At 35.2% G+C, this 12,060-nt stretch overlaps 1 protein-coding gene across 8 annotated transcripts in view; it reads right to left on the minus strand.

Annotated features, from left to right (window-relative positions):
- The window catches only part of DIAPH2 (diaphanous related formin 2), a 914,469-nt gene that overhangs the window by 825,915 nt on the left and 76,494 nt on the right, over nucleotides 1-12,060 (minus strand). For 5 of the 8 annotated variants that reach the window (XM_021932745.2, XM_021932750.2, XM_021932746.2 and 2 more), the window contains one exon: nucleotides 9,053-9,073. The exons of the other annotated variants lie outside the window; for them this stretch is intronic. In XM_021932745.2, the coding sequence (XP_021788437.1) occupies nucleotides 9,053-9,073 (21 nt within the window). The remainder of the gene's footprint in view (nucleotides 1-9,052; nucleotides 9,074-12,060) is intronic. 8 annotated transcript variants of the gene reach the window in all.

Raw genomic sequence — 12,060 nt, forward strand, 5'->3', positions numbered from 1 at the left:
TTTTTTTGTAGAGACAGGGTCTTGCCATGTTGCCCAGGCTGATCTTGAACTCCTGGGCTCAAGCGATCCTCCCATCTCACCCTCCTAAAGTGCTGGGATTACAGGCATGAGCCAACTGCATCTAGCCTAAAGTAACTTCTAAACATTGATCATAATCTGATTATTTCCTCTTTTTCCCCTGCTGACAAGGCTATCTGGATAGAGGAAGCACTGCCTCATAAAAAAAAATCCCTGTGTTATGCCACTTTAAGTTTTATAATGGCAACAGCAAATTCTATACAGAGCTTTTAAAGGATACATATTGTAGAAACTATATTACTTAACAACAAAAACACACAAAAAAAGATATCATGTAATTACCTCATTCTATATAAATGATCAAAATTTTTGCCATTGTTAGTAAAATAAACCAATCCAGTGTAAAAAATAATGGCTATACTAGTCTTAAATGTCTTACATCAAGCATCAGATTTTAAATCGATTCTTTTATTTACCTGATTATATACATAGAGAAATATCCTAAATAGAAATATCCAACATGATCACAATCAAAATGCACAGCTAATGAATTTGTGATGCAAAATCATACATGAAATATACATCTTTTAACTTCTAATATCAGGATATATTATAAAATATAATGACCCATATTCATAAATATTGATATAATCAATTTTCAATCAATTAGTAAACATAATACTAATATTCATGCTGTCTGTTAGACATTTCCAAATGCCCAAGGTAAGATGACTTGTTAATATTTCATAATCTATGCTTCAGCATTCATTAAACAATGAATTTAATCTGGCATGATGAAAAAATGCAATTTATGGGAATGCACTGGAAGGGAAGGAACTGTTAAGATAGCGTTCCGAAAATGAATGGAAATTTAAATAACAAAACCTTTCAAAACATATACAGATACTCCTATCCAAAACAAGTATAATATAGAAGTTAGCTTGCAGTGTTAAAACATTAGGAAATGGAAAAGTAGCTACTCATTGGGCATAATGAATGTGAAATTAGAAAAGACTGAAATTGGTACTTCAATAGTGTTTGTGCTATTTTTAAAAGGTCACTTATAATATGCCATCATTAAATAGTTTCAGGTCTTATTTTCATCTGATTACCAAATGAGTTTTTCTACTTTATATATACTAGTTTAAAATAATGGCATTATTTTTACTCTGATTGAATTTAGATTTTTAACAAAATTATCACCACCATAAAACTAAATATTTTACAGTAGCAACTATCCTACGATTTCTAAATCCATTTTAAAAAATCAAATTGGAATACAAGAACGCAACGTTTTATCATCACGAAGCAGCTACTACAACCTCCAATAATCAATGTTTTGTCTCCCCCTTCTGGACTACACAATTATAAAAAGGAGAGAAAAGGAAACGTAAGATTTAATCTTTTTTCACAGAACATATTCAAATAATTGGCCTGACACAAGTGTAATACTACATGAAGTAATTATTAAGATACTATTCTATAAATAAACTAATAAAAATTCAATTTATTAATGTAGTAGCAGCTTAACAGCCCACAAAGCATGCTGCCACACTTGATGGTATTTTAGGTATATTACTATTATTAGGTAGCTTATAGTAAGTAATACATCGATAACATTTTAAATTTATTATTTTAAGCCTGATCATATGTTTATACTTTTTTTTTTGAGACAGAGTCGCACTCTGTCGCCCAGGCTGGGGTGCAGTGGCGCGATCTCGGCTCACTGCAACCTCTGCCTCCCGGGTTCAAGCAATTCTCCTGCCTCAGTCTCCCTTATTACAGGGGCCTGCCACCAGACCCAGCTAATTTTTGTATTTTTAGTAGAGATGGTGTTTCACCCTGTTGGCCAGGCTAGTCTTGAATTCCTGACCTCAAGTGATCCGCCCACCTCGGCCTCCCAAAGTGCTGGGGTTACAAGCGTGAGCCACCTCTCCCAGCCATGTTTATATTTTTAACAGAAACTTATTCTCAGTATTAACTTCATCATCAGCCTGGGAGAGGGCGGGGTTGGGGGTGGGTGTTCATTTGGCTCTGTTTTGAGAAAACTCTTACAATAGTCATTCAATTAGTGCTCATGATTCCCATGCTCCATTAGGGCAAAGAAGCATGCATTTGTATCTGACCTTCACTGTCATGGGCTTGTTTTTTTGACTGAGATTATTAGGAACATTGCAAAAGGTACAAATATGACCTCTTAATTTTATGTCAGATGGTTTATCTGGTAAATGATTCTACAGGCCACCAAAATGATTCATTTTTCTCTATCTTGGTCCACTGAATCATCTACAAGTATACTTGGCCTTCAATAGCTAGTAAAGATATTCAGGCTTCAGCTTTTAAGCAGGTAAATGTTATCAGAATGATCAGCAACATAGTCTCAGCAGCAATATACAGAGAGTACATTTAAAATGGTAAAAGCAGTAGTTTGAAACAGAGAACCAAATTATAAAATTACACTGCTAATGCTGTAAGAGCTAAATAAATGTTCTTGCATGGTGATACCTTTACTCTTGCTATTGTGATTCTAGTAATTTCTCCCTGATTAACATATCTAACTGAACTCAATCTTCTTTTACTCCAAACTTGGTCTTGTTCCTGACTACTCTATGAATGCTCAAGTCATTTTGGTCACCCATGCTTGAAATTTCAGTCATTATTGATTCATACATCTCTTCTGCCCTTTTAAAATCATTTGCTCAGGCTGGGATATTTTACTTCCACAGTCTCTCTCATCTAAACCCTCCATTTAGTTCCTACTAACCACATTCCAGTTCAGCATCCTTATTACTTAAACTAGAGCAACAACCTCCAGCTTGATCTCCATGCCCTTATATCTAACCTCTCCAATTTTCACTGCTACATTTATCTTCCCCAAATACACCTTGGATTTTGTTGTTCCACGGCTCAAACCCTTCCAGAGCTCTTGGCTGGCTATTAAAGTGACAATTCCTCAACATATCTCTCCTAAAATGACCTGAACCTACCTTTCCGAATTAACAACCCACTAACTATGCTTAACATATGTTTTTAGTCACCCTAACTCTTGGAATTAAACACCCCCATACTTTCCCTTGTTCACCCCACTCCACACACAGTGGCCTCTGCTATTCCTTCAGATACTCCAAGCACACTCCTGCCTCAAGGGCTTCGTATTTGACGTTCTCTCTTCCCTAGATATTTGCATGGCTCTTCTCATTTTCATTCAGGTCTCCGTTCAAATGTCATTTGCCCAAAGAGCTCACCTATCTAAAACACCACAGCCTGATCACTCTCTGCTTTCTCGTCTTTTTTTTTCTTAATAGCGCTTACCTGTCATTATATTTGATATGTGTCATATTGTCTGTTTCTCTATCTTTTTTTTTTTTTTTTTTTGGAGGGGTTTTGGCCTTTTCCCCCAGGCTGGGGGGCATGGGCCGATTCCGGCCTCCCTCAAGGCTCCGCCTCCGGGTTTACGCCATTCTCCTGCCTCAGCCTCCCGAGTAGCTGGGACTACAGGCGCCTGTCACCGCGCCTGGCTAGTTTTTTGTATTTTTTAGTAGAGACGGGGTTTCACCGTATTAGCCAGGATGGTCTCGATCTCCTGACCTTGTGATCCGCCTGTCTCGGCCTCCCAAAGTGCTGGGATTGCAGGCTTGAGCCACCGCGCCCGGCCTATTTCCCCATCTTGAATGTAAGTTCCATGAAGACATTATCTGTATAGTTCATCATTCTAGCACCTAGAATAATTCCTGGCACTAGTAAGTACCCAGTAACTTTGCATTCAAGAAAGGAATGAAACTGAGTCCAGAGGGGTTTACAAGGTCACAGGGAATGAATGGGTAGTGAATCAGGATTCACACTCAGGCTCTTCTGAGGCTGAGACAAATGCTTTCCCCAAAAGCCGTTGCTGCTGCCAACTTATTAAATTACCTCTTATTTAACATTATAAGGTCTGGTCATTACAATGCTTGCTATTTTCCAACTATCATATGTAATCATATCAATTCTTACTTTTTGTCACAGAAGAATGCTTATTTTTCTACCTGTGGATAAATTATTCCTGGCTTGCAATGAAATCAAATCAGTCATATTAGCTGTTTTCTAAATCTGTTTCATGCATTGTTACTAAATAATAAAAACAATTTATTTTGCTTCACAAAATTCTGCAACACTTATTTAGAACTAGAAGCCATTGAAAAAAGTAATTCAGTTCTATCTCTACCCTACTCCAAATTCTTTGCTATTTCTAGAGATCTACAGAAAGATATTTTAGCATTTCCCATCAGACAGTATCTATACCAAATCCTCAACTATTTTATTAAATTTTTAAAATAATCTTGTCAATATTAACTTGAGATCATATATGATTTTACTTTTTTCCTCAAAGCCCAGCAATAATCCACATCACATAACAAATAGCTTCCAATAAACAGGCAAAACATTCTCCTTCCAGCATCCAGCTGAATCCTTCCCACCATTCTTGACCCAGAATAAATCCCATTTTTCCCTTTAAATCTTCAAATAGCAAACATCTTGAACATTTAACAACAACAAAAAAGGCAGCTCATAGTCTTATCTCATCTTACCATGTAGTGTTTATGTTTTATGTCTTTCATATCAAGCATTTTGTAGAATTCAAGACATTTAACAAAAATGTAATTCAGACCTACTATTTGCAAGATTCTTTACATGTTAAATATATTAAACATAAACAATATACTTCAAAAATATCACAAATTTAGTATTATTCTCTTCATTTTATCAATGAAAAGACTGAGATTCAGAGAAGTAAATTATCCAAGGTCACACATCTAGTATACAGCAGGGACAGAATCTGAAACCAAGTCCATTTGCCTCTGAACCCATGATTGCTACCAAAATTTGCCTTCCTTCATAGGGTCTGTATTGTGGATATACAAAGACTCATAGTATGTGAGAGAGTATTATTCAAGGATATAAATTACTACAGGCATAAAGTAAAATAGGAGTATTCTAAAAGCCCTTAAGGAATATATGAAGAAATAGGAACCATAAGATAAAGTTAAGAGTGACTCCCTAAGAGTTAAAAATAAAGTGCTATAGGAGTTCAGATATATTACTTTATGTGGAAATGGGAGGGCGGATCAAGATCAAGATAGGCTTCATGGAAGAGCTGTGGAGGACGGCTAGAATGTTGACAAAGGAAAGAAAATATTCCATACAAAAAAGATCCCTTGAGCAAAGTCAGAAGTAGTACTGCCTGAGGCTAAGGGGGTGGTTTTGTTCAGGTAACAGGCAGTTGCCCAGTTTGACTTTTAAAGTACAATTCATATAGAATAGTGAAAAGTAAAGACTGATGGTAGCTCAAGACCAGGAGGGCCTTCAATGCCTCCATTTCTGCTTCTAATCAACATTGGATAGACAAAGGCAAAACAGGCCTATGCTGACCTCCTAGTTCACTACATATTCCATCTGTCGGATTTCAATCTGGCTTTCATATCACTCATTTTTGGACCAATGTGTGTAATCTCTGGGCAACTGCAATACTTAAAGTGATTATTCTAGAATTTCTTTTTGAAACACCTCTAAAAATTTCCTCCCTGCCCTTTGTATCAATGAATAAATCTCTCCGTCTGTTGAAGATTAATGAGATCGTGATGCAAAAGCCCTTTTGTACCTGATTTTCACCAGTGATCTTACATATTGTTTTCTTATTCCCTTTAGTTGCAGAAAACAAAATAAAACAAAAAATTTTTCTTCCTTAGGACAACCGTCCCATCTAAACTCTAGAACAAACCCCTAATCATTTCCTCTAGAAGCTAATTCCTATAGTTTCTTCCCTTTATAGCAGGATTTGCAAACTCAAATGTGAGGCGGTCCCAGATAAGACAATGGGTATGAAATAGTTTACACTATGGATCAAAACACGTAACTCATTATACTGTTTTTCAAAACACTCTGGGAAACATATACATATGTGTATATACATATATATATACACACACCACATATAGCCTGCTGGTCTGCCATTTTGCAACCTTTACTATATTGCATCTTCATGTCCTATCTTTATTCTGTTTACCTGTCTGTCTTCCCCATTAGACCTAGTTTCTTGAACGCAGAAGCTATGTTCATTGTGGAAAAAGAACATATAAATGATTTATTATAATAAAATATGTTAAACATAACAATTGAGCTATAAACATGGTGCTATGGGAAGGACGGAGTTATCTAGAGCAGCTTTGTCTAAGATTGACAGGAACTTAATCTTGATGGATATTTAGGAGCTTGGTGGACACATTAAAGAAGAAAACGGCATTCCAGCTCAAAAAAATACAACATGTTTGATTTAAAGGTATGAAAGAATAAGGTATGAAGGAATTGCCAAGTGTTCCTATACAGATAGAAGGCAGGCACCAGTAAGAATGACGCTGGAGATGAAATTAGAGAAGCAGGCAGGGATGAGATCACAAAGGACAACAGGGAGCCATTTGAAGGTTTTGAGGAGCGAAATACAGTAGTCCGTCTTTATCCACAGGAGGTATGCTCCAAGACACCCAGTGGATGCCTAAACCTGTGGATAGTTTTGAAACTCTATATGTAGTATGTTTTTTCCTATGCATATAAACCTATAACGTTTAATTTATAAATTAGGCACAGTAAGAAATTAACAATAGCTAATAAAATAGAACAATTATAACAATATACTATAATGAATTACGTGGGCCGGACGTGGTGGCTCACGCCTGTAATCGCAGCACTTTAAGAGGCAAAGGCAGGTGGATCGCTTGAGCTCAGGACTTCGAGACCAGCCTGGGCAACATGGCAAAACCCCAACTCTACAAAAAAAAAATACAAAAATTCGCTGGGCATGGTGGAGCACACCTGTAGTCCCAGCTATTCTGGAAGCTAAGGTGGGAGGATCACTTGAGCACAGAAGATCAAGAATGCAGTGAGCCAAGATCGTGCCACTGCACTCTAGCCTGGGCAACAGAGTGAGACCCTTTCTCAAAAAAAAAAAAAAAAAAATTATGTGAACATGGTCTCTCTCAAAATGTATTATTGTGCTGCACCTCAGGTAACTGAAACAGAAAATGAAACTGCAGATAAGAGGGTACTGCTGGAGCAAGATCTCTGTAACAGTGTAGAACATGCATGGGTGAGAGACTGAAGACAAGGAGACTGCTTGGTAGGCTACAGCAATCACATGGGTGTTAAATGATGACAGTCTGAACTAAGGAAGTTAACAGTGTGGGTGATGAGGGGAGAGAGCTGGTACCAAGACTAGAAATACAAGCTGCTTCCAGCCCATATTAAAATAAGCTAAAAATCTCGTTATCTCCCCAAACTCGTTATTTAACCCCACCTAGCCTCCAGTTTAATACAAGTCCTCACTGACTCACTCAAAAATCTCCTAGGTAGCTTCCCGAATAAGTCTCTCTATCAGAATCCAGTACTTCTTAAAGTGTGAAGTATACTTCTCAGACTACCTTAACAGAATCTCTGGAGGTGCTAGATAAAAATGCAAATTTCTTGGCCATATCCCAGGCCACCTGAATCACAGTCTTCTTGGAGCAGGACAAAATTTGCATTTTTATGTACTTTCCAGTTTGAGAACCATTAGCCTAATCCAGCCTATGCACCTATCAAATTTATTTTTCTTCAACACTGCTTCCATCATGTTACCTCCTTGCTCAAACTAATTTATAATTTGCTGCCTGGACTTCAAGACCCTCTTTCAACTTGATTTTTTACTCTTTCCAATATACATTCTTTGTTTCAACAAAGTCAACCTCATCTCTCACTTCCCTCTTCTCTGCCTCCACACACATGGTTTGGTTCTCTTTCCAGGCCTTTGCATTTAATATTACTTCCAGAATCTCAGAGCTTCTCCATAGTCTCTCCTCCCTAGCCAAACCCCAGCCATCATAACTAACTATTCCCTGAAAGACCAATTTAAGTGCAGAAATTTACACAGGTTTTTCTCTAATTACTCCAACCTTACTTCTCTCTCCTACTTATGAATTCCTATTACATTTATAGTCAGCATGCACAATTTAAGGTTTGATTATTTCAACACATATCAACTAGGTCCTATCTCATTCTTATTTTCCAGTCATCAGTGCACCTAGAATAATTCTTGGCATATAATGAGCACTAAATAAATATTCGATTTTTGAAATTATCCTGAAAGGATGATGGCTTTTCTCCCTAGATGTCTTGTGAATTTAAAAAAAAGTAAGATAATGAAAAGAAGGAATCAATTTTTAAAAGCAAAACAAATATTTCACTATTCTAGATACCTCAGTACTCAATGATGTTAAAGATAATGTTTCCTACCACCTTGTTCTCTAGAGAGTGCTTAGTCATGAAGATAAGGTAATTACAAACAGCTCTCAATCACAATACGGGCCACTTTGGGCGTGTTATGTAATAGTGTATCATGTAATTATAGCACTGAAATATAGTGCCTTGAATATAAAACCTTTAAATTACAGCCACGGAAAGAACCTTAAAAGATAATTTGAGCTAATCATTTCAATTTATCCATTTAATAATTGAGCCCCAGAGAAATTACATGACTTGCCCAAAGTAGCAAAGCTGATTAGTAGCATCCAACAAAGACAAGCATCCAGGCCTCCCGACTGCATGGAAAGGGTTGTTTTCATTACTCTATGTGCTCAGTGATACTGAAATCAAAGTGACATATTTTAAAAAGAATTCCTGTTAGCATAAACCAACATTTTAGGATTCTCCTCCTGATAAAATTGAGGTAAAACATACAATTTCATCAGAATCATAAAGACTGACACAGGCATACTTCAAAAAAAAAAAAGGTGAAAACTTCTAAGATAAAATATACAAGCATATTCTAGTTCTAAAACATCTCCCAAAACCACGAAAGAAATACTTGCCCAGGCTAAATTTTAATCACCTGATCATAATATTCATCTCACTGCTTTGGCAAAATATATACCAAAAGAACCAAACATATAAAATACTACAAGCAAAAATCACAATTTACAAAACCACAAATTTATATCTCAGGGTAAAACACATCTTTTGTACTCACCGTCACTTTACTTCCAACTATCTGCATGCAGTGGTCAACGAAGAGTGGTTATGGTGTAAAAAAAAAACAAACAGCAACAATATTAGTAGTCAGAAGCTTTTCACAGAGGTTAAGTGTTTAGTAAATTAGTAAATAGCTAACCCTATTTATATTTTTGATACTTCAGATATACAGGCTAAAATAGATATATCAATATTAATTTCTACTATGTTTCAAAATTATGTAAAGTCTACAGAATAAGGATTCTCAAATAAGTGATAATTACTATTTGAGGATTTTTTAAATGTACTATATAATGGGCTTCTCATATAGTATAATCTAAACATCAAGTTATGCAAGGTTAAGTGTAATCAGGCATCAGATTTTTTTACCAGCTCATAGCCCCTGAAAAAATTATCAATAGAAAATTGTTTTTTTTTTTTTTTTCCAATATTGCCTTTTCTTTTCTTTCCTTCTTATGGCAGGTATACTATCAAGGTTGAAATAGTACACCTTCTTATGGCAGGTATACTATTAAAGTATTTTAGAATATAAATGTTACATTTAAAGTCATGCATTAAGTTCAGAAGTAAACTTTAGGTTGAAAACAAATATTTTTTATTGTTATGAATTCAAGGTGTATAATACTGTATTATACTTGAAAATTATAAAAAAGATTGCTTATTATTCTAGTTTTCTGGGTAATTCTAGCATTTCTATTATAAGATCAGAATTTTCTACATAACGTGAAGACAAAGAAGCATTTTACATCTAAACATGCACATGTTCAGAAGGAGGAAATAGTTCAAAAACTGCAGCTCTAATTGAGCTTTCCTAATGGATAAGTGATAAAAGAATTTCTGAGAGGCAGAATTGTGTTTAAGAAAGCAGGAAGCAAACTCATAGTCCTAAACATAATTTTATGCAAAAATCCAAATATAAATCAAATCACTGTTATCAGATTCCCACTTGAATATCAAGCAGTGTCCAAAAAACAGCTAAGCCACAATACAAAACCATTAATCCGATAGCAGTTATTATCAAAATGTGTTCTATTTTTCAGCTAGTGCTTTAGAAATAAAAATCAAATTTAATTAAAACCCCAGTAAGAATCCTATGCTGAACAGGATATCATAAAATACAAAAAGATAATGACAGTTTCCAAGAAAATTATTTCAGAAGAATCCATGAATCTCAGAATAGAGAAGCAGCTTTCTTAAATATTCATTCAGTAGACTATTTACAAGCAGTGATTATTTAGTTGAATAAAAGCCTCTTTGGTGCCATTAACAGTCTTCTGAATTAAAAGATATGCTATTGACCTAAATTATTTCCTCCCACCAAAAAGACAGAGGTCGTATTTGTCCCTTGTTTATTTAGCACAGACATGAGACTAAAAAAAGAATGTGAGCCTGCGTTAACAATTAAAGCAGGTCTATACTCAGTGAAACAACCAGAATATGGCCCATTTAATGATTCATTTTCGCTGCAAAATAACTTCATTTAGCTAAAGCATAAACAGTAATAGATAAGATTTAGTACCCAACAGAAGCTAAGAGAAAATATTTTGGCCATGTCTGGGTTCAACTGTTTGATCATATCCAGACCATACCTGGAAAAGACCTGAAAGAGTATCTGATAATGACAAAAGCAAAACCATAATACATGTATACACATACACATATAAGTATACTGCAACTTTTAACTACTCATTATACAGGTCAGTCTAACAAATCTGCAGGTGTAGCTGGCATCACTATTTTAAATTATTTCCTACTGAGATTTAAAAAAAAAATGTTGCCTCTCAATGGTTCACATGTCTCAAAAAATATAACTTTACATATTTTAAAATTTCAAAGATTACGATCTAAATTCAAAATAAACTAGTCTCTTGATATTCTAGGAATGACACTGACACTGGCATTTGACAAACTAATGTTGGGACTTCGGTGGATAACTTTTCCTCATAAACGTCTATATGTGCTGTGAAGTGCCTGTGAGATCCCTTCTAAATTACCAACATATTGTTTCAGGATTACCAATCAGTAGGACAACTTTTGCAATATTAACAAAGCTTGGTTTTCCATTTTTTGAAAACATATGCTGGTGTTTTGAAAATATAGACTCTTCCAGGTTATTTGTGGTCAAATTATCTACATGTACCTATTACCCTAGGTCAGGTCCATAACTACGCTTCCTACAATGAACAATGGACACTAAAATGCAGAAAGGAGGTTCTTCTCCATCCCTCTATTTAAAGGTCATTCATCATGGACAGAGTTACTCAAATTTTTTCCTTTAACATTCACACAATTTAACATTCTCTATTATGGGACTTTAAGAAGAAAAAACTAAGCAATAGTTTTTATTATTATCTTATGGTTTCCTTTAGAGTCTCCTTTTCTATGCTAATTTTAGCGAAGTTAATTACACTACAAAAGACTCTTGTTTGCTTTAGAAACAAGTCTTGACGACATATTGGTATACAGCTTCATTTTACTTTTATGTCCTTACTCAGGAACCCAGGAGCATGATAGATATTTCTATCTAAAATTTGGTTTTAGATCCCATACAAAATGACTAATGCAGGTGTTAAAAGGGAAAAATGTACAATTTATGTTTAAATTTAACTACAATTCTCACATGTTTTACATGTGACTATAAAACATTTTTCCATCAGGGACTCTAGCTCTTAACTTTGTTACCTCAAAATGAAAGCTGTGACTAAGAAAGCATTTTCATAAAGTAGTGGTAACTATCATGTCTACTCTAAACGTAAACTTTAGTGTTGTGATAATGAAAAGGTCAAAAGATTATTGTTTGTCACTGAAGGCCAACGCTCTCACCTTCAAAACGAAATTACATAAATAATTTTTGTGGTTTTAATGATAGAAAACACAGTACTAATTAATGTCTTTCCAAGGTGAGAAAGCTCCAAAACATGCTTGTCAACAGGCTTTCTTCCATCATAATATCTGGGCCATGAAAAATATTAGCAAAAAAATGTATACTCCTAGAAATCTTATCAA

The sequence above is a fragment of the Papio anubis genome, chromosome X (assembly GCF_008728515.1).
Source record: "Papio anubis isolate 15944 chromosome X, Panubis1.0, whole genome shotgun sequence".
Taxonomy (NCBI): Eukaryota; Metazoa; Chordata; class Mammalia; order Primates; family Cercopithecidae; genus Papio; species Papio anubis.